Source organism: Euleptes europaea, chromosome 3 (genome assembly GCF_029931775.1).
Source record: "Euleptes europaea isolate rEulEur1 chromosome 3, rEulEur1.hap1, whole genome shotgun sequence".
Classification (NCBI taxonomy): domain Eukaryota; kingdom Metazoa; phylum Chordata; class Lepidosauria; order Squamata; family Sphaerodactylidae; genus Euleptes; species Euleptes europaea.
Genome location: NC_079314.1, coordinates 22,614,655 through 22,639,771, shown reverse-complemented (window position 1 = coordinate 22,639,771; position 25,117 = coordinate 22,614,655). Strand labels below are relative to the sequence as shown.

The 25,117-nt window shown below is 49.3% G+C and overlaps 1 protein-coding gene across 1 annotated transcript in view; it reads right to left on the bottom strand.

Annotated features, from left to right (window-relative positions):
- Positions 1-1,448: 1,448 nt before the first annotated feature.
- The window catches only part of MECR (mitochondrial trans-2-enoyl-CoA reductase), a 35,249-nt gene continuing 11,580 nt past the window's right edge, over positions 1,449-25,117 (bottom strand). Inside the window, exons 2-10 of the mRNA XM_056847641.1 lie at positions 21,834-21,931; positions 19,499-19,630; positions 16,886-17,029; positions 14,534-14,636; positions 13,041-13,143; positions 9,899-9,972; positions 6,942-7,002; positions 5,797-5,869; positions 1,449-1,612 (exon numbers count right to left, since the gene is read on the bottom strand). Coding sequence (XP_056703619.1) covers positions 1,449-1,612; positions 5,797-5,869; positions 6,942-7,002; positions 9,899-9,972; positions 13,041-13,143; positions 14,534-14,636; positions 16,886-17,029; positions 19,499-19,630; positions 21,834-21,879 — 900 coding nt within the window. The 5' untranslated portion in view covers positions 21,880-21,931. The remainder of the gene's footprint in view (positions 1,613-5,796; positions 5,870-6,941; positions 7,003-9,898; positions 9,973-13,040; positions 13,144-14,533; positions 14,637-16,885; positions 17,030-19,498; positions 19,631-21,833; positions 21,932-25,117) is intronic.

The following is a 25,117-nucleotide window of genomic DNA, read 5'->3' as shown; positions in this document are numbered from 1 at the left end:
CGGGGAGGCTGGGGCCTGGTCGCACGGGGCCGGCGTGTGCAGGGGTGTGTGTGGGGGGGAAAGGCTTTTCTCTCTTTTCTTCCTCTTTTACTGTCACTCTTTCTCCTTTCTCTCCCTCTTTTTCTCTTTCTTCATCTCCCTCCGTCCTTTTCTTTCTTTCCCTCCGTCATTTTCTTTCTTTCTCCCCCTCTCTCCATTTCTTTCTCCCTTTCTCCCTCCCTCCCTTTTCCTCTTTCTCTGTTTTCCTTCCTCCCTTGCCGATCAACTGTGGGCTGCGCCCCACTGGCGCCTCGTTTGCTTGGGCCCACCACTGGCTGCCCTCTCGCCTGGGATGGGGGGGAGCGGGGGCACCCTGCAGGCCTTCTCTGTGTGGCCTCCCCTGAGGTTGCCAACCTCCAGGTGGTGGCTGGAGACCTGGCAACCCTAGCCTTTTCCCCCCCACCAGGAGATCTACACCTGGTATGCCCCCTGAATGATGTCATAAATGTGCAAATGGCCCTTGGCAGGAAAAAGGTTTCCCCACCCCTGCTCTAGATAATCCCACTGCCCCCCAGGGGGTGCTACTGCCCACTTTGGGAACCACTTCTCTAACCTGTCACATTGTAAGCATGTGGCCATTTCAAGGGAAGTTAGCAGTACCCTGAGGACGTGGGAAGGACTCAGGAGTGGCAACCATCTATTCTGAGGCAGTAATGTAATCGGAGATGGCCAATGTAGCATTTTTTAGACACAGGGATGAGGTTTTTTTTTTTCTACAGCATGCTTCCCTCTACTGGGGGAAACTGCCCCGAGTCAAACGGGCAAAGAAAAAGAGCTCCCGTAAGCCGCAGCTGCAGATTTTATCATCTAGAAATCGAAAAGCTGTTCTAAGAGGGAGAATGCTTGCACGCTGCATCTCAGAATGCCCGAGTCCCATCTCCCCCCCCCCCCCCGGGAAGCATTCTGACTACAGAAACAGGCTCCTGTACATGGGTCAACTGTGCTATGCTGGACAACAGTTTGCTATCGGGGGGCGGGGAGAGGAATGTGCAGATTCAGCAAACGGGGGACACACGAGACGCCAGACACAGCCCTATACAGCAGGTTCATCAAAATTGGTGCTCTGAAACTGTACACCCCGCCGTGTTTGTGTAGTGATCCCCGTCTAGCAGTCCCGCACCCCGGTCCAAAGCAGAAGTCAGATTTTTCAGGTTTCCCTTCTGCCACAAAACTAACGAGCATTCCCTGCTTGCCCAGACACCGAGCCTTTGCCTCCGGTACCACAGCCGTCGTTGCGTTCTTGGTTATACAGTCACAGTCTTCAATCGGGACCATTTGCTCTCGGCAGTCCTCCTCGGATGGGGAGCGGCAGGGACAGCAGAAATTCACACCTTGCAGCCTTTGGCAGCAGTCGGAGCCAGCTGGGAGGGATCTCCCACCTGAGCTGACCGCGGACAGCCTAGTCCGCTTCACATAAGGAGGATCTGCTTCGCCAATACATACGGCGCCATGGACGCCTCCAAGGCTAACTGGTAATCTGCCAGCGGGACCTCTCGGCAGGCTGGAGCGGTGAGCTGGCCCTTCCAGATGAGGGCGCACAAGTCCGCGATCATCCTGTCCAGTTTCTCCTTGTCTGCAAGTTGGAAACGAAGAACAGAAAGGCGGAGAACGTTCATCTTACATTTAGCATACCTTGTGTTGCCCATCTCTAACAGGTGAACACTATGCATTAGAAGGTAGCAAAGCCAATAAGAGGACCAGCTCTCCCAAAGGTTATATTTCGACAGCACTTTTGCAAGTCAGTGTGGTGTAGTGGTTAAGAGGGGTGGTTTGGAGCGGTGGAGCCTGATCTGGAGAACCAGGTTTGATTCTCCACTCTTCCACATGAGCGGCGGACTCTAATCTGGTGAACTGGAGTTGTTTCTCCACCCCTACACATGAAGCCAGCTGGGTGACCTTGGGCAAGTCACTTTCTCTCAGCCCCACCTACCTCACAGGGTGTCTGTTGTGGGGAGGGGAAGGTGACTGTAAGCCAGTCTGAGTCTCCCTTAAGTGGCAGAGAAAGTCGGCATAAAAAAACCAACTCTTCTTCTTCTTCTACCTCTAACCCAGTGATTCCCAAACTTTTCAGGCCACCGCCCCCTTGGTCCCACACTCAACCCCAGCGCCCCCTATCCTATCCAGCAACACAGTTGAAGGCATCCCCCTGCTGCCCCCTTGCCTCTTAGTGCCCCTCTAGGTAATCCCACCGCCCCCCAGGGGGTGGCACTGCCCACTTTGGGAACCACTGCTCTAACCTGTCGCATTGTAAGCATGTGGCTGTTTCGAGGGAAGCTAGAGGTACCCTGAGGAACGGCTCAGAAGTGGCAAAGATCTATTCTGAGGCAGTAATGTAATCGGAGATAGCCAACGTAGCATTTTTCAGACACAGGGATGATTTTCTTTCACAGCGTGCTTCCCTGGTATTGCGGGGTGGGTGGGTGAGATAGTAGAGCGTGACAGAATTGGTTTTAGCAGCCTAGGAGTTAGAAGTGACACCCAAGCAATGCAGACAAGTTCAATTTATCGAGTACGGAATCAGAAGTACCAAACCCCAATGCGTTTCAATGGGACTCTTTTAAGTCCTATTCAGGGGATGCCTTTAAAAATAAATTACTCGCAATGTTAAGAACTGAGCCGGTGGGGTGGGGGCACCGCTCTCCACAACGCCCATGTCACAACTGGCCCCAAAAGGAGGAAATCACAGCTGGAGAAGTGATGGGAGGCTTTTGTTGCCAATGCACACTGGCACTACAGAGAAATCTTCCGAGAGGAGAGGAAACAGGCAGGCGTTGAGGCCAGCTTCCAAACCCCCAGCTTCGGTAAGGACCGAGAAGGAATACTTCTCTAAATGTGGAGAAATGCACTCCACTTTTGGCTACATCACACTATTGAGAGTTTTGGAGCTACAAACTCCCCACATCCACCCTAAGTCACTTTCTCTGATGTGGAGAACCGGGTTTGATTCCCCACTGATCTGGAGAACCGGGGTTTGATTCCTCACTCCCCCACACGAGTGGCGGACTCTAATCTGGTGAACTGGATTCGTTTCCCACTTCTACACATGAAGCCAGATGGGTGACCTTGGGCTAGTCACAGCTCTCTCAGCCCCACCTACCTCCCAGGGTGTCTGCTGTGGGGAGGGGAAGGGAAGGGGATTGTAAGCCGGTTTGATTCTTCGTTAAGTGGGAGAGAAAGTCGGCATATAAAAACCAACTCTTCTTCTTCCTTCTCGGTACAAGAACAGGAAACAGGAGAGTGGTAATTTGCAAGGGGGTGAGCAGCAGAGGTGTTAAATTCCCTGGAGGAGAACGGGGTAAGTCTCGGGTGATTCAATCAGGGGATAACTTGGAGGCAGGAGCTCCCACACCTGGGCTACATGTTGATGTCCGCCATTACCACATGGAGCTAATAAGGGCAGGCAGCCCAGCCAAAGACTCAGGGTAATGGGATGACCACCCTAGAATGACAACAGCCAGGGTATATGTCTACAGAGGGGGGGAAAGGAATTTGTGTATGCACTTTTACTTTGCAACCCTTGCTTGATCCGTTGCTGTGCAGAGTATGTGTGTGAATATTTTCTTTTTAATAAATTTATGATTTTGACGCTGGAAGTTTGCTCTCTGTCGCCACGATAGAGGAGAAGACTGAGAGGGGACATGATAACCATCTTCAAGTACTTGAGGGGCTGTCATACAGAGGAGGGTGCTGAGTTGTTTTCTGTTGTCCCAGAAGGTCGGACCAGAACCAAAAGGTTGAAATTAAATCAAAAGACTTTCCGTCTAGACATTAGGAAGAATTTTTGAACACTTAAGAGCGGTTCCTCAGTGGAACTGGCTTCCTTGGGAGGTGGTGAGCTCTCCCCTGGAGGTTTTTAAGCAGAGGCTAGATGGCCATCTGTCAGCAATGCTGATTCTTATGACCTTAGGCAGATGATGAGAGGGAGGGCATCTTGGCCATCTTCTGGGCATGGAGTGTAGGGGTCACTGGGGATGTGTGGGGGAGGCAGTTGTGCATTTCCTACATTGTGCAGGGGGTTGGACTAGATGACCCTGGTGGTCCCTTTTAACTCTATGATTCTATGATAAGCCCCATTTGAACACATTGTTGAAAGGGTGGCAGGGAATGAGAAGCGGTCGGTCACTAGATCCCTGGGAGACTGCAAGTGTAGTAAGCTGTTCCTGCGAAAGCAGGAGATGCAGGCACAAGGTGCAAACAGCCACACAGAGGCAGCGCCAGCCCTCTTAGCGGGAAATGCTCTAATTCAGCGTTTCCCAACCTGTGGGTCGGGCTGTGGGTAACCCCCCCCCTGCAGAAATTGCCATATACTTGAAAGATTCTTCATATTCATCCAACAAAGTCAAGTGGGATACAAATACTTTTTTTTAAAAATACACTCAGGATTTTGAGAAGCTGCCCTCCCAGAATCATCAACGCTTATTATTTTATTTTATTATTTTAACCTAACTTTGATTTTTATCCAGAGCTGATTTTGTATCGAAATAAAACTCGATTGATTGAGAAGCTGCCAGGTTTTGCAATTCATGGCACAGTAACACTGCTTTCTGATCCCTGGATGTAGATGAAAACCAACTTCCTGGTTTTTCCCCCCAGTAAGCCTCCTTGGTGCTCCTGCACCAATAAATTATCCTTTCGAAGCGCCGGGGTCTTCTGAAAGCTCCCGGCTACTAACACAGTTTCAGAGGTTTTCTGTGTCGGTCTGCAGTAAAAGAGCCAGATTTGAGTCCAGTAGCGCCTCAGAGACCAGCAAGATTTTTCGGGCTATAAGCTTTCTATAAGTCAAAGCTCCCCTCTCGAATACCTTTATCTGACAAAGGGAGCTTCAACTCTCGTAAGCTTATGTTCTGGAAATCTTGTTGGTCTCTAAGGAGTTACTGCGCTCGAATTGAGCTCAGCTACGAGCCCAGACTTTGAGCATCAGTGGAAGTAATGCCCTGAAATCTGATGGCGTCTTTCACTCGTTTTTAATAGACAGTTTCGAAAGCATATAGAAGAATGGAAGAATGAATCGACAGAATATGCTGTGGTGGCGAAACTAACCAATCTAGTAAATAAAAGACCCAGAGAAGAATTTTTCCCCCAAAATAAAGGCTCTATTATGCTTATGTGAGATCAGCATAAGCTCTGAGGAGTCTGACATTGGTAAGATTAAAAATTTATTAAAATGTATTTTGGTTTAAGCTCAACAGAAACACAGAAATATAGACAGAGAAGAAGAAGAGTTGTTTTTTATATGCCGCCTTTCTCTGCCACTTAAAGGAGACTCAAACCGGCTTACAATCACCTTCCCTTCCCCTCCCCACAACAGACACCCTGGGAGGTGGGTGGGGCTGAGAGAGCTCTAACACTGTGACTTGCCCAAGGTCACCCAGCTGGCTTCATGCGGAGGAGTGGGGAAACAAATCCAGTTCACCTGATTAGCCTCCGCCGCTTATGTGGAGGAGAGGGGAATCGAACCCAGTTCTCCAGATCAGACTCCAGAGAACAAATATTTTATACTCTAGAATGTTAGAGATTGACCTGGGACATAAGATATATTCACACCCAGAGTAGATATTTTTTTAATTTTTATATATATAACTGAACAGTAGATATAAGATTTGATGCATTATTGTAATCCCCCATCCCCTCTACCCCCCTTTTTATGTTTACTTCTTTATTTTTCTGGAAAAATAAAACTTATTTCTAAGAAAGCAGCTTTTAACCTCCTCTTTCAGAGTGTCCTTAATAAGACCAATAATACATACTGTCACTTACTCTGGGCATTGTCTCTCTTCCACTGGGTCATCCAAAAACCACGAAGCTTTATGTCCTTAAAAATCAATGCGCTCTGCAGAAGCAAGCAGAAGAAGTACAGCTCATTGAAGTTCTGCAAAAGATTTTTTTTCCTTAGGAGGATTATTTGGGCAACAGGTCGGTACACTTTGCAAGGGAAGAAATGGTGGAGCATGCTGATGGGCAAACGTAATAGGAATGGATTCGGGCGAGTCGACAGCCGGCGTGATGTAGCAGATCATATGTCCCAACTAGCAGCAGGGAGACCTGAGTTCCTGGTACCCAAATATCCCATGAAGCTCACTTGGTGACCTGGTGCAGTCACTAGCAGCCTAGCCTACCTCACCTCACAGGGCTGTTATGAGAATAAAGTAGGGTAGGACTGAACCAACCTGCTGGCCTTCTTTCCTTAGAAAGGGAAGAAAAGGAACAGAAAGAGGAAGAAGAGGAAGAAAAAGAAGAATAGGAGAAGAGGAAATTAAAGTGGAAGAAGCAGCAGAAGGCAGGGGAGTGGCGCAGGAGTGAAGGTGGATGTGGAAGAAGTGGAGAGGGAGAAGAGGAGGAAGTGGAGGGGAGGGAGAGGAAGAAGAGAAGGATGAAGAAGAGGAGGAAGAAGGGTTTTCTCAAAGTGGCTTACAATCACCAACCCTCTCCCCCATGGGGACCTTGTGAGGTAGGTGGGGCTGAGAGTTCTGAGAGAACTGTGACTGGCCAAAGGTCACCCAGCAGGTGTGGGGAATCAAACCTGGCGAATGTGAAGCAGTGGGGAATCAAACCCAGTTTTCAAGATTAGAGTGGCTGGAAAGTGGGATACATTTTGATTTAACTTTTATTTAGCTCATTGACACCCTGCCTTTCACCCCAATGAGGGTGCCAAAGCAGCTTACAACATCCCTGTTTTATCCTCACAACCACCCTGTGAGGTAGGTTAGATTGAGAATGTGTGACTGGCCCAAGTCACCTGGTGTGCTTTCATGGCAGAGTGGGGATTCAAACCCGGGTCTCTCAGTTCCTAGTCTGACGCTCTAACCGATAAACCATGCTGCAAGAAACAAACAAACAGCTCCATGGCATGCAAAATAATTTTAAAATTAAACAATGCAACCGAAAATCTCACAGCTACTCACCACGGGGATCGTCACGGGCTGCTTTGACATCCCACCATAGGTAACCATAGTCCCTTTATGCCTGTCGGAGGAGTCAGCTATGAGATTTGGGAGCAAAAAGAGACAGACAACCAGTTCCAGACAGTGAGCCTATTCTCTCTAATCAGGCCTTTGGCTTACTCTACCAGCCAGCTTCCTTAACTTACTGGCCAACTGCCTCCACCACTATGCCGCTCTCCCTCGATGAGTACGCCTTCGCACTGTGCCCTGGGGTTCAAATATTAAAACACCATTCCCACTCTCAAGCGTTCACAATGTAAAAATTGAAGACCTTCTGGGAAAGTGAAGCAGGGCAGGAACAAACAAGCAGGGCTGTTGAAAAAAAAATTCGGTATAGTTGGGCTTCGGCAAAATTCGGCCCGTTTTTATTCGGGCCGTGCCGAAGTCCGAACTCCCCCGCTTCGGATCCCCGGAAATTTGGGGGGATCCGGAGTTCGGGGGAAAATTTAAACAAGCCCCTATGCGCTGTCTGCGCAGGAAATTTCCAGATCCCCCCCAGCCCTGCCGGGAGTCCCGGCAGGTCTGGGGGGGGGGGGCTTTAAATAGATCTGCGCCTCCTGGCCGGGAGGCACAGATCAATTTAAAGGGCCTGCCGAGCGCCTCCAGGGAAGCTCCCTGGAAGCGCGCGGCGGGTCTTCAAACAGATCTGTGCCTCCCGGCTGGGAGGCGCAGATCTATTTGAAGCCCCCCCCAGCCCTGCCGGGAGACCCCCCCCCAGCCCTGCTGGGACTCCCAGCAGGGCTGGCGGGGGGCTGGCAGGACCCTCTGCGCAGAGTTTCCAGACACCCCCCAGTCCTGCTGGGACCCCCGGCGGGGCTGGCGGGGGGCTGGCAAGACCCTCTGCGCAGAGGGTTTCCAGACCCCCCCCAGCCCCGGTGGGACTCCCGGCAGGGCTGGCAGGGGGCTGGCAAGAACCTCTGCGCAGAGGGTTTCCAGACCCCCCCCAGCCCTGCCAGGAGTCCCGGCAGGGCTGGGGGGGGCTTCAAATAGATCTGTGCCTACCGGCCGGGAGGCACAGATCTATTTAAAGGGCCCGCCGCGCGCCTCCAGGGAAGATCCTTGGCAAACCCCCCACCCCCTTCCCCAGAGTCCCGGCGGATGGGGTGGGGGGTCTGGAAACCCCGGTGCCCAGCCAACGCTGGCTGGGCAGAGGGGCTTGGCAACCCCCCCACCCCCTTCCCCAGAGTCCTGGCGGACGGGGCGGGGGATCTGGAAACCCCTGTGCCCAGCCAACGCTGGCTGGGCAGAGGGGCTTGGCAACCCCCCCACCCTTCCCCAGAGTCCCGGCGGACGGGGAGGGGGGTCTGGAAACCCCTGTGCCCAGCCAACACTGGCTGGGCACAGGGGTTTCCAGACCCCCCGCCTCGTCCGCCGGGACTCTGGGGAAGGGGGTGGGGGGGTTGTCAAGTCCCGGCAGGGCTGGGGGGGAGGCTTCAAATAGATTTATCTGTGCCTCCGGCCGGGAGGCACAGATCTATTTAAAGGGCCCGTCGCGCGCCTCCAGGGAAGCTCCCTGGAGGCGCGCGCGCGCGGGGGGAACAGATATCTGTTTAAAGGGGCCGAATTCGCCGAATTTATTCGGGAACACCCCGAACTCGGCAAATTCGGCTCCCCGGTTTCCCCCCTTTTTGAGTTCGGTTCGTCCGAACCGAAAAACTGCCGAATTGTGGGAATTTCGGCTGTTTTCAGTTCGGACCGAACCAAATCAACAGCCCTACAAACAAGTATGCTCACTCCCCCACCCCCACCCCCAATCCAAGTACTTTTTGTCTAAATCTCATCCCTTATTTCTCCTCAGAAAGAACAACTGGAGACTAAAACCTCCAAGTTTACTTTTTTAGACTGGAAAACTTTGGCAATGTGCCTGCAGATTCTGGTAGACGTGTGAGGTTCTCTCAAGCAGCTTTACCCATTGAGGAATAAAACCTAAACCAGGGGTGTCAAACTCAGTTGTTACGAGGGCCAGGCATGACATAAATGTCACTTGGTCGGGCCAGGCCTCGCCAGCCCAGATCTGAAGTGGGGTAGAGGTGGGGCGGCTGCCTCGGCTGGCTCGCAGTCTGGATAAGAGCTCTCAAGAGGCCGGATCCGGGCTGCGGGCCTTATGTTTGACACCCCTGACCTAACCCTTGTCTCCCAAGTATCAGTATATATTTTTTTAAATTATAAACTCCTTGAGGGAGGGATTCATCTTTTTTTATGATCCACATGGATGTTACAAAACATCTGAAAAGCGAAGGCATGCAGAGGGGAGTCTGGCGGCTGCTCCACAGCTTGGGAACTGCATTCCCCTGAGGCATGAAGTTCACATTTCTCTCTCCCCTATGCCAGGTAGGACCGTTTCCGCTGGAATTTCAGCCTCCCTTTAGCAAATGAGACCTTTTTTCTGACTAGTTATGCCTTTGCAGCTTTCAGGGCTACCTAAACCACGCTTCTGGAAACAAAAGTTTCACACCGCTGCAAGGTGTTCAGGTTGCGAGATCGTCTGCCCATGGTTTTGGAGGGGCTGTGGCTCAGTGGCAGAGAACCTGCTTGGCATGCAGAAGGTCCCAGGTTCGATCCCCGTCATCTCCAGTTAAAGGGACTAGGCAAGTAGGTGATGTGAAAGACCTCTGCCTGAGACCCCGGAGAGCCGCTGCCGGTCTGAGTAGACAATACTGACTTTGATGGACCAAAGGTCTGATTCAGTACAAGGCAGCTTCATGTATTGTTTTTTTTAAAAAATTGCTGTTAAGATTAAGTCCCCTACAACTCCCTCCCCCCTTTCTTTATTGGAAGGGCTCACAAACAACAAGCTTGATTGAACTTCCTTCCCCCCCACCCCCACTGTATCTTATTACTCAAGGCAGCTCGGGCAAAGGTCTGCACCCTCTGAAAAAGAGGCCTCCAGCAAGCGAAGGGCAAGCAGTGCAACTTACCGCAGATGGCGTAGCATCTCGGTGGCGCTCTTCCCTCCCACTCCGTTCAGCGCCAACAGGGGCTTAGAGATTTTCTGGAGAACAAGAGAGAAAAAGAAAAGGTACTTACAGAGAAATGATTTACTTTTTGCGCTCTCGTTCCCAAAGATTTTGCTCACGAGGAAAGAATTAACAAGGTTGTGCTGGAGTGTTTAGTGACCTAAGAGGACTCTGACTAGTCAAAATGGATACTAGTCACATGAACACATGAAGCTGCCTTATACTGATTCAGTCCCTCGGTCCATCAAAGTCAGTACTGTCCACTCTGACTGGCAGCAGCTCTCCAGGGTATCAGGCAGAAGTCTTTCACATCACCTACTTGCCTAGTCCCTTTAACCGGAGATGCCTGGGATTGAACCTGGGACCTTCTGCATGCCAAGCAGAGGCTCTGCCACTGAGCCAGGGCCCCTCCCATGATGCATACCTATTCTCTCCAGGATCAGAGGAGCATGCCTATTATATTAGGTGCTGTGGAACACAGGCAGGACGGTGCTGCTGCAGTCGTCTTGTTTGTGGGCTTCCTAGAGGCACCTGGTTGGCCACTGTGTGAACAGACTGCTGGACTTGATGGGCCTTGGTCTGATCCAGCATGACCTTTTTATGTTATTATGTAGTACTTCTTAAATATTTGGGTTGGGGCTGTGTTGTTGGCGGAAGGGTTTTTTAACCCTCTGTAGCCTAACTGGTTGCCAATCTCCTGGACTGGTCATGGCAACCCTGGCAGATGTGTGCAGCAGCCTCTCCAGACCAAGCGGCAAGCCTGTGCCGCCATGGAAAGAACTCCTCTTCATCCCGTGAAACCGGCAGTCAAAGAGCAGCAGCCAAAGTAGTCCCTCCAGCGAACCAGAGGGAATCCATGTTCCTGTGTATCCTGCTCCAGTGAAAGCCATATTGCAGGGAATACGTCCAGGCATGTAGCCTTCACCAACACCGCCCCCCTCTTGCAACATCGGACTAGTTCAACAAAGCCATTCAGCAGACATTGAGCTAACAATGACTCGCTCTTCAGCAACGATCTCCAGACATTAGCAGCCATCGCACCTTTTGTTTCAAGCCATTAAGCCAATCAGCGAGACTCCTGACTTCTCCTGGGGTTGCATAAGTCATTGGAATCAGAATAGTATTTCAAAATTGTCACCACCCCACTCCTCAGCCGGACATTCATCCTTTTGTTTTAGCTTGGGAGCCAAGAGGGTAATCCAATTAGCCCCCACCCCCAGAAAGAGTATAACTGTGTCCTGAAAGTCCATACGATCCCTCCTTCAGGCCTGCCCCTCCATACTGCCCAGCACTCTGCCAGAGTGGGCATTTATGCTTGGACAGGGTCTCCCCCTGTTCCCTTTTTATCCCCCATAGCCGCATCGAATTCAGGATGGACAACTCCTCTGCAAGAGCGGTGCAGTATATTTCCTTCTCTGCCTGCCACATGGCAAAAGTCTCTCTATTCCTCTCTTTGATTCCTAGACTTTGTATGTTGTGTGATGTGTATGTGTAGTTTTGTATGTGCGTGTGAACATATAATCTGAGTAAATTCCTTTTAACCTAATTCCAATTGCTTCTGCCTCTTTACTGGTCATGGTATGGACTCCGGTAGACAAAGGTTGCATCCCTGCTTAAATTATGCCCATTGCCGGTTATTGATTCGCTAATTCCCCCATATAACAATTCATAACTGGGCATTTTGGCTAACACCTCTCACCCCTTCCCACTTTCTTGATCTCCCCCCGCCCCCAGCTCCCTACCAGGGAGCCACGATTTGACCTATGGGCGGAGCATATAGATAACACACAGGGATGTGCATGCTTTTTCCTAGTAGGTAAGTGTTAGCTTGGGAAGGCAGCATGGTGTAACCCGATCTCATCAGATCTCAGAAGCTAAGCAGGGTCAGCCCTGATTAGTATTTCGAAGGGAGACCACCAAGGAATACCAGGGTTGCTAAGCAGAGGAAGGCAATGGCTAACCACCTCCAAAGCTCTCTTGCCTTGAAAACCCTATAAGGCGTTGCCGTAAGTCAGCTGCGACTTGACAGCACTTTACACGCACACAAGAGGTAGCCTGAGACAATCCTGCTGTTGATTAGCATCAGGAAAAAGGCTCTCCCTCCCAGCCCCCATGACTGCTTTCAGCTTCCCCACCCCCTTTTAAAATATGATTACAGGTCCCCTAACTCAACGCTTATGTCAAAGCATATGAGGGTCGTGACCCCATATGGGGTCGCGGATCTGAATGTGGGGGTTGCAAAAAAATTATATGTATACCAAAGAATTGTTTTAAAATACATTATGATTTATTATCAGTAAATGTTTGATTTGTATACCTATTTTATATACCTATATACCTGGGATCTCATAAAAAGTTCTCAGGTGAAAAGGGGTCGCGAGTGGAAAGTTTAAGAAGCCCTGTCCTAAGTCACCTTCCAGGCCTGGATTCCTGCAGTGTAAAGGAGATTCACATCCTCAACACTGACCCATTTTGCTCGGCACAGAAGGTTAACCAAGGGGGATCATCTTGAAATCTCCAAGAGATTTGCGTTTTGGCCAAATACAAAATAAGGCAGCCTCCAGACAGGAAATTAGTTGCATTCCAGGAGGAGAGGTCTCTTGTTCGTTATTAGCCAGGATGGCTAAATTGCAGGGAGGCATAGACCTCCGTGCCCTGCTTGTAGGTCCACGGGCCCCAGGTTGGCCACCGTGGGAAGACTGAAGCAGATGCCTCTTTGGTCTGATCCAGCAGAGCTCATCTTATATGGGAGCCGTGAGTCAGACTGACAGCGTTCAAGGAGATGTCAATCCGTGTTTCCGAGTGGAATCTAGCAACTACCCAAATACATCGGTCTCATCACCAGCCACGCCTCAGCATTTTCCTCCGAGACACGGGCCCTTCCATACACACTGAATGATGTACTTTCAATCCGCTTCGCAATTGGATTTCACTGCGTGAAACGGGAAAATCCACTTGCAAATGAACACTGGGCTGAAAGTGGATTGAAAGTGCATTATTCAGGATGTGTAAAAGCACCCACTGTCAGGTGCTGAATACCAGATGATCTGGTTTGTTGTGGCAATCCCTTGGTTCCCAAACAAATCTGATTTATGATTAATACCTGAAACAAATCTTTTGCTTCTGGCTTTCTCAACGCCTCTTCTGTGATGACGTGATCGGCTCCAAGGGATTTCAATCTGTCTACGAGCTCCGGGAGGTTGGGTCTGGCCAGGAAGGACAAATAACAAGGACCCAGCTGAAGTTAAAGTTTGTTGTTTACTATGCCAAGCTGCAAAGAAGGAAAGGGGAAGGATTTCATTTGCCCGGAAGGCTGCATTGTTGCAAGAATTCTTGTTCTCATGAACAGACACCTGCATGCCTATGTGCACCGAGAGAAGAAAGTCATTCTTCTGCTCTCTTGCAGAGAGAGCCAGAATGGTGTAGTGTTAAGAGCGGTGGTTTGGAGAGGTGGACTCTGATCTGGAGAACTGGGTTTAATTCCCCACTCCTCCACATGAGCGGTGGAGGCTAATCTGGTGAACCGGGTTGGCTTCCCCACTCCTACATGTGAGGCCAGCTGGGTGACCTTGGGCTAGTCACAGCTCTTAGAGCTCTCTCAGCCCCACCTACCTCACAAAGTGTCAGTTGTGGGGAGGGGAAGGGAAGGTGACTGCATGCCGGTCTGATTGTTCCTTAAGTGGTAGAGAAAGTCAGCATATAAAAACCAACTCTTCTTCTTCTTCCTGGTCCGAGTTGTTGGGGAAACCACTGGTCAGTTCCTGAATTAGGTTTCTGGCACATTCTGCTCCAGAAATGGGTTACAACTACTGGACAAGACCTTCCCATCCCTGTGCTCTGATGAGCATACAAAGCTGTAACCTCCCAAGCTGGGCCAGTAGTCCATCTCACTCCGTTTCTAACTGAAAACTGTTCTCCAAGGTATTGGACACAGAAAGGTCTCTCCCAGTATCTTCTCCCAAGATCCGTTAACTGGAGATGTCGAGAATTGAACCTGAGACCTTCTGCATGTAAACATCCATTTTACCACCGAGCTATGGCTTCTCTTCCCCAGAAATATCCCTTTTAACTGGACATTTTCATGCTCACCTCTGGCCGACCTGAGCCAAGGACTGAGGCACAGCTGTAAAATTACCAAAAATCTTTCGGCTGTTACCAAAATCTTTAGTCTTTTACCAAAAATTAAAAAGCCAGAGGGGGAACCCTCCTCAATGTGTTGAAATTAAAGGGCAATATCTATTTTGCACTGCAACTATTACTATTATTAATAGCAAGTGCAGTATTAAAATATTATTACAGTATTGTACATAGTGCAAGTTAGAAGAAGAGTTGGTTTTTAAACGCCTACTTTCTCTACCACTTAAGGAAGAATCAAACCGGCTTACACTCACCTTCCCTTCCCCTCCCCACAAGAGACACCCTGTGAGGTAGGTGGGGCTGAGAGAACTCTAAGAGAGCTGTGACTAGCCCAAAGTCAGCCAGCAGGCTTCATTCTCCGATACTGGAGCTGGACAGGGTAAAAAAACACAGGGCTGCTCCAAGTTCTCCAAAAAGGCGATCTGCCCAGGAAGAGAGCGGTCCTGAAAATGCACTCACCTATCTCTGACCACATTTATCGTTTTGATACCCTTGGCTGCGGCGATCTGGATGACGGCCTGTCCCACTCCGCTATTGGCTGCGTTTTGGATGACAGAATCGCCTGCAGACAAACAAGATGCGGCTCTAGCTTTAAACTCGGTCGTTATCTTTCATTCTCAAAACAGCTGCAGAAGGCGAGAAAGAAGGAGCAGCAGCATCAGCCCCAACACCTATTCATCAATGTCCTTCATTCCCTGTTTGATGGGCCTGTTCTAGCAGCCAGGAAGTAGTTCAGTCGCCCGGTCACTGCACCATGATTATTTCTAGCGAGGGGGAAAGCAACTTGGCTATAGTTAGCTCTGTGGCAGTGGTGGCTCTTAGCAAGGACGCCAAGCTCAACATGATCAGCATAGTTAAACTGTGGAACTCCCTGCCCCAGGATGTGATGATGGCTGCCAACTGGGAAGGCTTTAAGAGGGGAGTGGACATGTTCATGGAGGAGAGGGCTATTCATGGCTATTAGTCAAAACAGATGCTAGTCATGATGCATACCTATTCTCTCCAGGATCAGAGGAGCATGCCTATTATATTAGGTGCCTTGGAACACAGGCAGGATAATGCTGCTGCAGTTGTCTTGCTCGTGGGCTTCCTAGAGGCACCTGGCTAGCCACTGTGAACAGACTGCTGGACTTGATGGGCCTTGGTCTGATCCAGCATGGCCTTTCTTATGTTCACTAACTGGTAACAAATGAAAAAGAACCTCCCCACCCCCCGGTGTACGTATGGCGGGGTGGAGGGACAAGGAGAACACAAGATGAACAAGGGGAATGTTTATGACCAGCAAAACAAAATATACTATATTTATAACCCATCTCCTCCTAAGGACTACAGACATGTAATGTGTGTGTGTGTGCGAGCGCACATAAAGTGCCGACAAGTCACAGCCAACATATGGCAAACCCACAAGGGTTTCAATGCAAGAGATGAACAGAGTTTGCCATTGTGCCTGCCCTTATGTAGCTACCCTGGATTTCCTTGGTGGTGTTCCATCGAAGTACTAACTAGGGCCGACCTTACTTAGCTCCCAAGATCTGATGAGACTGGGCTAAACTGGGCTATATGGGCTGCCGGTAAGAACAAAACTCTCTATTCCATTTCCATTCCTGGCCACCAAATGTCACGGTAAAAGGTAAAGGCAGTCCTCTGTGCAAGCACCGGGTCATTACTGACCCATAAGGTCATTACTGACCCATAAGGTGACGTCACATCCCGACGTTTCCTACGCAGACTGTGTTTACGGGGTGGTTTGCCAGTGCCTTCCCCAGTCATCTTTCCTTTACCCCCAGCAAGCTAGGTACTCATTTGACCGACCTCGGAAGGATGGAAGGCTGAGTCAACCTTGAGCCGGCTACCTGAAACCGACTTCCGTTGGGATCGAACTCAGGTCGTGAGCAGAGCTTGGACTGCACTACTGCAGCTTACCACTCTGTGCCATGGGGCTCCTTAAATGTCATGGGGGGGATTCTAGTTTTAGCAAGTCTTTTTTTGGGGGTGGGGGTTGAAATTCAAAGCCAAGAAGCAGCCCCCAAGAACGCTTCTCTGCATGCCCTTGCAGCCAAAATTCAACAAGGAGGGTAAACCAATTCCTCCCTTCGTCCTTACTGAAAATTCTAGCGTTTCCGTCCCTGTAAAGCGAGAGTGGGCCCCGGCTTTACGCAGCATAACAGATGAAGGTGGAGGAGAGAAATATGTTGCGTAAGTCATAATCGGCTGAGTGTTGTGTGTCTAAGGAACCCTGCACAGGGAGCGACAGTCATTCATTAGGAAAAGGGCTGTGGCTCAGTGGTAGAGCATCTGCTTGGCATGCAGAAGGTCCCAGGTTCAACCCCCGGCATCTCCAGTTAAAGGAACTAGGCGAGTAGGTGATGTGAAGGACCTTCTGCCTGAGACCCTGGAGAGCCACTGCCGGTCAGAGTAGACAGTACTGACTTTGATGGACCAAGGGTCTGATTCAGTATAAGGCAGCTTCATGTGTTCATATATTCTAGAAGGTGGCACAGGATGACCACCACTGCTCCTTCTCGGCATCTGGCTGTGCCTCGGGGACCCCTGGGTAATACAGCAGCTCTGCTGGTCAGAGTTATGAGCAACTCTCCCCCCATCCCTACACCACTTTAAACTAAAACCATCAGCTCCTTTCGTCACTGAATGCTTCTACTGCAGCTACACGGGCACCCAAGCAACAAATCAACCGTTTGTTCTCGTCCCCAAGGCTAGAGAAAATAATATTTGGCAGAGGATGTACTAAAAAAAGAAAGAAAAGAGCCATAGCTTATATGAACACTACAGCGTAACCTGCCAAATGCATACCTGGCTTCAAGGTCTCAAAGTCGGACAGCATCCGGAAAGCTGTGCAGGGGTTGACGCTCAGGGTGGCTGCGCACACCAGCGGGATATCCGGGGGCATTTTCAGCAGCTTCTCCTCCTTGAATACTGCCTCTGTTTGCCAGGTCCCTGGAGGCACAGGAGGAGGCACAGGTTGTTGCGCACAGCTTGTCTGGACTTCAGGAGTTTACCTGGTAGCAACTTCACACCACGCAGTTCTGCTATGTACAGTTTATTTACAATATCTACACAGAGTCCTTTGGCTGTTAACATTCACAGCTCTGAGCATCAAAGTGCTTCGCCAGCATATATATTTCAGGCAATAGGTAACTTACATTCACTATACAGACTTATATACACATTCATGATCAATCACAGTTCACCTGAGATGAGTCATTCTGGAAATCCCCATTCCTGGCTGTACAAACTGGATCAGACCAGCCTCATCACATGACTTAGCTGTCACTCTGATCAGTATGATCTGTTTAGCAAACTGCAGACTAGGCATAACTTTGACATATGTTGACACAGGTCAGGTTAGGAAGCTGCTGTAGCTAACCGGTCACAAATCTCCAGTTCAAGATAAAAAAAAAAAGTCTTAAACACATTAAGGTCTCTGATGATAAAAGACCATCCATGCCAACAATGGTAATTGGCTCAACGTTTCTTTCTCGGCCTTTAGATGGGTTTGAGCTTTGCCTAAGTCCTAAATATATCACTTGGGGCCATTCTTTTGGATGTTTTTGATCAGGATCTTGGCCTGACAACCCCTCTTACGCTCGTCTAAGCCTGGCTTAGAGTAAGAGGGCAAATGTGAAGTTGTTTCTAGTACATTGGTACCCCTCCCTTCCTCTAAAAAGTTCAGAGGCATATGAGCCCACATCATTTCATGCTTGGGAGCCAGCATGGTTAAGAGCAGCGGACTCTAATCTGGAGTTCCTGGTTCAATTCCCCCCTCCTCCACATGAAGCCTGCTGGGTGACCTTGGGCCAGTCACAGTTCTCTCAGAACTCTCTCAGCCCCACCTACCTCACAAGATGCCTGTTGTGGGTAAAGGAAGGGAATGTAATCGTAAGCCACTCTGGAGGTAGAGAAGAAGAAGAAGAGTTGGTTTTTATATGCCAACTTTCTCTACTACTTAAGGGAGAATCAAACCGGCTTACAATCACCTTCCCTTCCCCTCCCCACAACAGACACCCTGTGAGGTAGGTGGGGCTAAGAGAGTATGACTAGCCCAAAGTCACCCAGCTGGCTTCGTGTGTACGAGTGGGGAAACCAACCCGGATCACCAGATTAGCCTCCACCACTCATGTGGAGGAGTGGGGAATCAAATCCGGTTCTCCAGGTCAGAGTCCACCGCTCCAAACCATCGCTCTTAACCTACTCTTTTTCTACTTAGAACAGCCCTGTGAGGTAGATGAAGCTGAAAAAGAAAGAGCCTCGCCATAACTCTCCCTTCCTCCCGAGAGCATCATGGTCCAGTGGAGATTGGAAGCCAGGCCTCCCAGATCCTAGCATGCTTCTGACCACTGCACCATACTGCCAAAAGAAATTAAGGTTCTCTGGTTAGAATCCATCGCGCCCTACAGTGTGCTCTGATTCGAGCTGAATGGTTTCCAGGAGCTGCCACTTTCACCTGGAGCACACTGCAGAAATAAAGCCCCCCAATCCTATTAATTGAGATCACTGTGACAAAGTTGGTGATATGGAGGAAACTGGAATGAACCAAACACTGCTGCTTCACTTCTGACAGCAGCAACGATAAAAACGCCACTCCGGGTATCTTTCATGCTCTTCACAATTTCATTTCTCTGGCATGAAGAATCTGCCCGTTGTGAGCTCATTTCGAAAGCTCAGGCATTAAGTGTGAGAAACAGCAGGCACAGGTTTGGGACCCCAGAGAGCAAGGCTGGATTCCCAGATCTGCCGCAGCTTTTCTGAATCTGCTGGAAAAGCTGTTTTCACCAGAGCAAGAAGGGTATGCTGCTTCCAACAGCCACTGTTCATCAGAATAATGCACATGTTCGCAGGTTAAAACAGTTGCAAGTCTGACATCGCCATAAACGCTGTGATCACCCAGCCTGTTAGTTGGGCTGTTGGCATTCAGACAACACGACAAAATTGGGGTTTGCTGGCTGGTAAGTGGTCAAGAAAGTCGGCATATAAAAACCAACTCTTCTTCTTAAATAGTGAACTTCCACCTCTGGTGGTACAGCACAGACAAAGGTCATCCATCTCCATGAGAACAAGGTTCAAGTAACTTGCCCACTCCTCCACACAAAGCCTGCTGGGTGACATTGGGCCACTCACTGTTCTCTGAACTCTCTCAGCCCCACCTACCTCACAAGGTGTCTGTTGTGGGGAGACGAACGGAAGGAGATCGTAAGTTGGTTTGATTCTTCTTTTAAAAAAGGCAGAGAAAGTCAGCATATAAAAACCAACTCTTCTTCTTCTAAGCGGGGGGAGGTGAAGAACAGATTATGTCTATTAAGGGGTACTTTTTCTTCTCTTAACTTACCGGTGGGGAAGTTATTCCAATTCCTTTTGTGTTTTGCCTTAAGTATTTTAAACTTTAAAATAAAAATTAATTCTACTTACCGAGTCCTGCATCTGCTGGGATCACCAAGTCTCCTGGCTTCAGTGAAGTCACATCGCTGCCAATTTTCACCACCTGCCCGACTCCTTCATTCCCCCCAACTGCAGGTAAGTCCGGGAGAACAGCGTACGTTCCTGCAACACAATCAGAACTAGATTACTTTTCTCTTTCTCACCGTTCCGCCAGGATGGTGGCTGTGCTTCCCCCTCCCCATTTGGGCTTCACTGGCCCAAGCTCGGTCTGTTAAATTCAGCGGCACATGAACACATGAAGCGTCCTTATACTGACTCAGACCCTCGGTCCATCAAAGTCAGTGCTGTCCATTCAGGCCGGCAGCGGCTCTCCAGGGTTTCAGGTGGAGGTCTTTCACATCGCCTACCTGCCTAGTCCCTTTAACTGGAGATGCCGCGGATTGAACCTGGGACCTTCTGCATGCCAAGCAGATGCTCTACCACTGAGCCACAGTGGCAGAGTGGGGAGACAAAGGTACGTCTCCATGGTCCTTGAACAACCACTGCACTCTGAGTGCCACCAACCTCCAAGCAAACCTTGGCTTTAGAGTACTTTCCAGGGTTGCTTCGGATAACATCTTGTATCCAACGAGATCCGTTCATGAGGGGACTTCGTAAGTATGGACTTGACTGCTTTTGGGTCATCAAACTGCCGCTCTCACATTCCTCCCTTGTCCCCACATCCCTTGCCCCCCCAAAAAAACCTCTTGTTCTGGGGGCTGTAGACAGCTTGAAGGCAAAGTGGAGATGCTGCAGTGGAAGAGGAGAATCCACAGAAACTGCTACCACATTTTCCAAAGCCTTCAGAAGAGCGTGGCTGGGGATTTAATTTTTTTTAATATATATGAAGGAGAAGAGTTGGTTTTTATATGCCAACTTTCTCTACCACTTAAGGGAGACTCAAACCAGCTTACAATCACCTTCCCTTCCTCTCCCCACAACAGACACCCTCCCTGTGAGGTAGGCGGGGCTAAGAGAGCTCAAAGAGAACTGTGACCAGCCCAAGGTCACCCAGCTGGCTTCGTGTGTAGGAGTGGGGAAACAAATCCAGTTCACCAGATTAGCCTCCGCCGCTCATGCGGAGGAGTGGGGAATCAAACCTGGTTCTCCAGATCAGACTCCACTGCTCCAAACCACCGCTCTTAACCACTACACCATGCTGGTGTAATTATAAAAAGATTCCACCTCTTGGCCAACATCACTTAACAGCTTGTGTAGGAAGTGGAAAGTACCATCAAGATGCAGCCAACGTATGGAGACCCAATAGGGTTTCCAAGGCAAGGGACATTCAGAGGTGGTTTGCCTGCCTCTGCATAGCAACCCTGGACTCCCTCGGGGGTCTTCCCATCCAAGTACTAACCAGGACCGACCCTGCCTGGCTTGCGAGAGCTGATGAGCTCAGGCTAGGCTGGGCTATCCACTTATACAGATACTCAAATACACTGCAGATTTATTTGCTGCTTCTCTGTACTTTGCAGCCAAACGGGTTGAAATTAAATCAAAAGAGTCTCCATCTAGACATTAGGAAGAATTTTCTAACAGTTAAAGCGGTTCCTCAGTGGAACAGGCTTCCTCCGCAGGAGGTAAGCTCTCCTTCTCTGGAGGTATTTAAGCAGAGGCTAGATGGCCATCTGTCAGCAATGCTGATTCTATGACCTTAGGCAGATCATGAGAGGGAGGGCATCCTGGCCATCTTCTGGGCATGGAATAGGGGTCACTGGGGGTGTGGGGGAAGGTAGTTGTGAATTCCTTGCATTGTGCAGGGGGTTGGACTAGATGACCTTGGTGATCCCTTCCAACTCGATGATTGTATGATCCACTGTTTTCACATCGACAGTCACCTGTTTTCATAATTCATACTACCTGAGTTTGCACAATCTGTTGTAAATATTCTAAAAAGTAACTTCTAAAGCAGCTCATAGAAAACTTTTGGTTTCCAGAGAAGCAAAGTTGTTCTTTCAGTGAAACAGGGATGGACAAGAAGGAAAGTCAGTTCTTATAGACCTGTGTGTGATCTCAGCTGGCACGCTATTCAGCTTGGGCAAAGCATCGATTTGACCGCAGAAACGCTGAAGTTGCACGCAGGAATTTCTTACTTTATGAGCGGTCCACCTTTCTCACCAAGACTGAAAGGCAGATTACTCGGCGGAAATCTTGGCCCCAGGTGGAACCCCCTGGCAATCTTCAAAGGAACTCGGGTAGCAGGTGTTGGGGAAACGGGCCTCTTTGCCCAAGACACTGGAACTCCTGCCAGAGCAGACAATACTAAGCTAAATGGAATGATGATCTGACTTGGTGCAAGGCGATTCACACATATATTGTTTACCTTGAATCATATTAATGTCTGATGGGTTGATAGGGGCTGCAAGCATTCTTACGTGGACCCCAGAAGCTTCCAGCTCACCCAAACTGATGTCTTTTAACCTGGAAAGACACATCAAAAACCCAATATTATTTTGAAGGTTCTTTCTTCTATCCCCCCCTTCCCTATACAGTGTTTCGCAAGCATTTAATTGCTGTTCGGTTGCTCCTTTAAGGATCCATCACATGAAAGTGGATTAAGTTGCCTTCTACAGAATCAGACCACTGGTCTGTCAAGGTCAGTATTGTCTACTCAGACGGGCCATGACTCTCTGGGGTTTTGGGCAGAGGTCTTTCCTATCACCTGATCCTTTTAACTGGAAATTCTGTTTGGGCAGGAGGCGTGGTTCAGTGGTAGGGCATCAGCTTGGTATGCAGAAGGTCCCAGCATCTCCAGCGAGAGAGCCAGTATGGTATAGTGGTTAACAGCGGTGGACTCTAATCTGGAGAACCGGGTTCGATTCCCCACTCCTCCACATGAGAGGTGGATGCTAATCTGGTGAATCGGGTTAGTTTCCCCACTCCTCCACATGAAGCCAGCTGAGTGATCTCGGGCTAGTCACAGCTCTCTTAGAGCTCTCTCAGCCCCACCTACCTCACAGGGTGTCTGATGTGGGGAGGGGAAAGGAAGGAGATTGTAAACCGGTTTGATTCTTCTTCAAGAGGTAGAGAAGGTCGGCATATAAAAACCAACTCTTCTTCTTCTTCTCCAGTTAAAAGGATCAGGTAGGAGGTGTGGTGGGAGTCCTTGACCTGAGACCCTGGAGAGCCTCGGCTATTCTGAGGAGACAATACTGACCTTGATGGACCAATGGTCTGATTCAGTAGAAGACAGCTTCATGTATTCTGGGATGGTAGATGCTCTACCACTGAGCCACGGCCATTCCCCTCAGCCTAGCATCCATCTACCTCGACCTCTCATGCAGAAGAAAACAAAACAGTTCCCGTCTAGCTTTTATAGCTGCTGCCAACCTGGTCACTTCCGCAAGAGCAGCAGCCAAATAGTTACAGGCTTTGACCTCCTGTTGGAGAAATCACTTTCCTATATGCCAAAGGGGAGCTATAGGATGCACACGGGGAGTCCTAAAAAGACGCCAACTGGTGTTCTTTCGATCCCAGTACAGCCCTTCATCCTGTTCAGGAGGAAGCCCGGATTCCCTGCCTGTGTTCACACCAAGAGTCCTCCCTGGCAGGCGAACGTGTTTGGCCGCTGTTGCAACCACTGACTAGCACACTGCTTTGCCACCTCCAAGAAACATTTCTACCAAAGACACACACACACACACAACACACTACATCCCAGTGAATTAGAGCCATATCATTAATTTTCTAAGTAGTTGTTTTGCAACCCCACATGGAAGAGGAGACTTCTTTCTTTCTTTTAGAACTAGAGGTGACAGGCTGAAGTGTCCCAAAAATGACAGGACAGATTCTTAAACCACAAACACAACAGAAAAATTAGTTGGAGCCAATAATATTCCTTTGAAATGTGGTGTTGGAGGAGAGTGTTTCGGATACCGTGGACTGCCAAAAAACAAACAAACCAGTGGGTTATAGATCAAATCAGGCCTGAACTGACCCTAGAAGCTAAAATGACTAAACTGAGGCTATCGTATTTTGGTCACATTATGAGAAGACAAGAGTCACTGGAAAAGACAGTAATGCTAGGAAAAGTTGAGGACAGCAGGAAAAGAGGAAGACCCAACAAGAGATGGATTGACTCAATAAAGGAAGCCACAGCCCTCAATTTGCAAGATCTGAGCAAGGCTGTCAAAGATAGGACATTTTGGAGGACTCTAATTCATAGGGTCGCCATGAGTTGGAAGCGACTTGACTGCACTTAACACACACACACACACACACACACACACACACACACACACACACACACACACACACACACACACACACAATAAGGCATCTCCCAATGGCTTTGAAAAGTAACCTCACAAACTTGTATATTTTAAAGCAGCAACAGCAGGTTAAGACCACCCACTCCTCAAGAGACTTGGTGGAAAAGCCAGGGGTGCTTGACTTCAGGAAACCTGGGTTCAAATCCACATTCTGTCATAAAGGTCAATAGTTAAACTTGGGCCAGACACACAAACACACACTTAGTCTCTCTGCAAGCCGAAATCTTTCATGAAGATCAAGAGGAAGACTAAATACGCCACCCTGAGTTCCTTGGAGTAAGATGGGATAAAAAACACAAATCAGTCAAAATAAAAGTTTTAAATAAGTGCTTCATATCAGAAGCAGGATGGGGTTGCTGAATCTCATGGAGGAAAGTGTTCCAGAGAAGAGGAGCCACCCCAAAAAAGCCTCTGCTCCTGGTGGGGGACAGTTTGGTGTCTGATATCAGAGGCAGTCCTCAGAAGACCAGAAGGCAGGAAGTTTACCTTGAACCTTACTGGAAAGATTGCATGAGAAGGGAAGAGATGGAAAAGGGTGGTGCAATAAGTGGAGCGCTAGATCTGGTATAAGGTCTGCGCCCAACATCAAACCCTGACTTTTGGTGGGGTACATATGGAGGTGGAAATTACTGCCAAGTTGTAGCTACTTTATGGTGGCCCCATAGTGCTGGCAACCCTGTAGGCAAGAGACCGGGAAAGTAGTTTGCTATTGCCTGCCTCTGCACAGCAACCCTGGACTTCCTTGGTGGTCTCCCATCTAACGAGGGTCAACCTTGCTTAGCTTCCAAGATCTGATGAGATCAGGCTATCCAGGGCCATCCAGGTCAGGGCACACATATTTACATTGATATATATCTGACACATGAAGACGAGGCTTCCAAAAGTCCTGAATATGACCCTAAGCTAAGTAATTAAGCATGGTGGCAGAGGGAAGGGTGATCAAGTTGCAGCTCACTTATGGACACCCCATAGGGTTTTCAAGGCAAGAGATATTCAGATGTGGTTTGCCATTGAAAACACATGAAGCTGCTGTATATTGAATCAGACCTTGGTCCATCCAAGTCAGTATTGTCTACTCAGACCGGCAGCGGCTCTCAGGCAGGGGTCTTTCACGTCACCTACTTGCCTAGCCCCTTTAACTGGAGATGCCGGGGATTGAATGTAGGACCTTCTGCATGCCAAGCAGACACTCTACCACTGAGCCATGGCCCCCTCTCCTCCCCACTGCCTGCCTCTACAGCGACCCTGGACTTCCTTGGTGGTCTTCCAATCAAAATACCAACCAGGGATGACCCAGCTTAGCTATGGACATCTGACAAAACTGGACTGGCCTGGA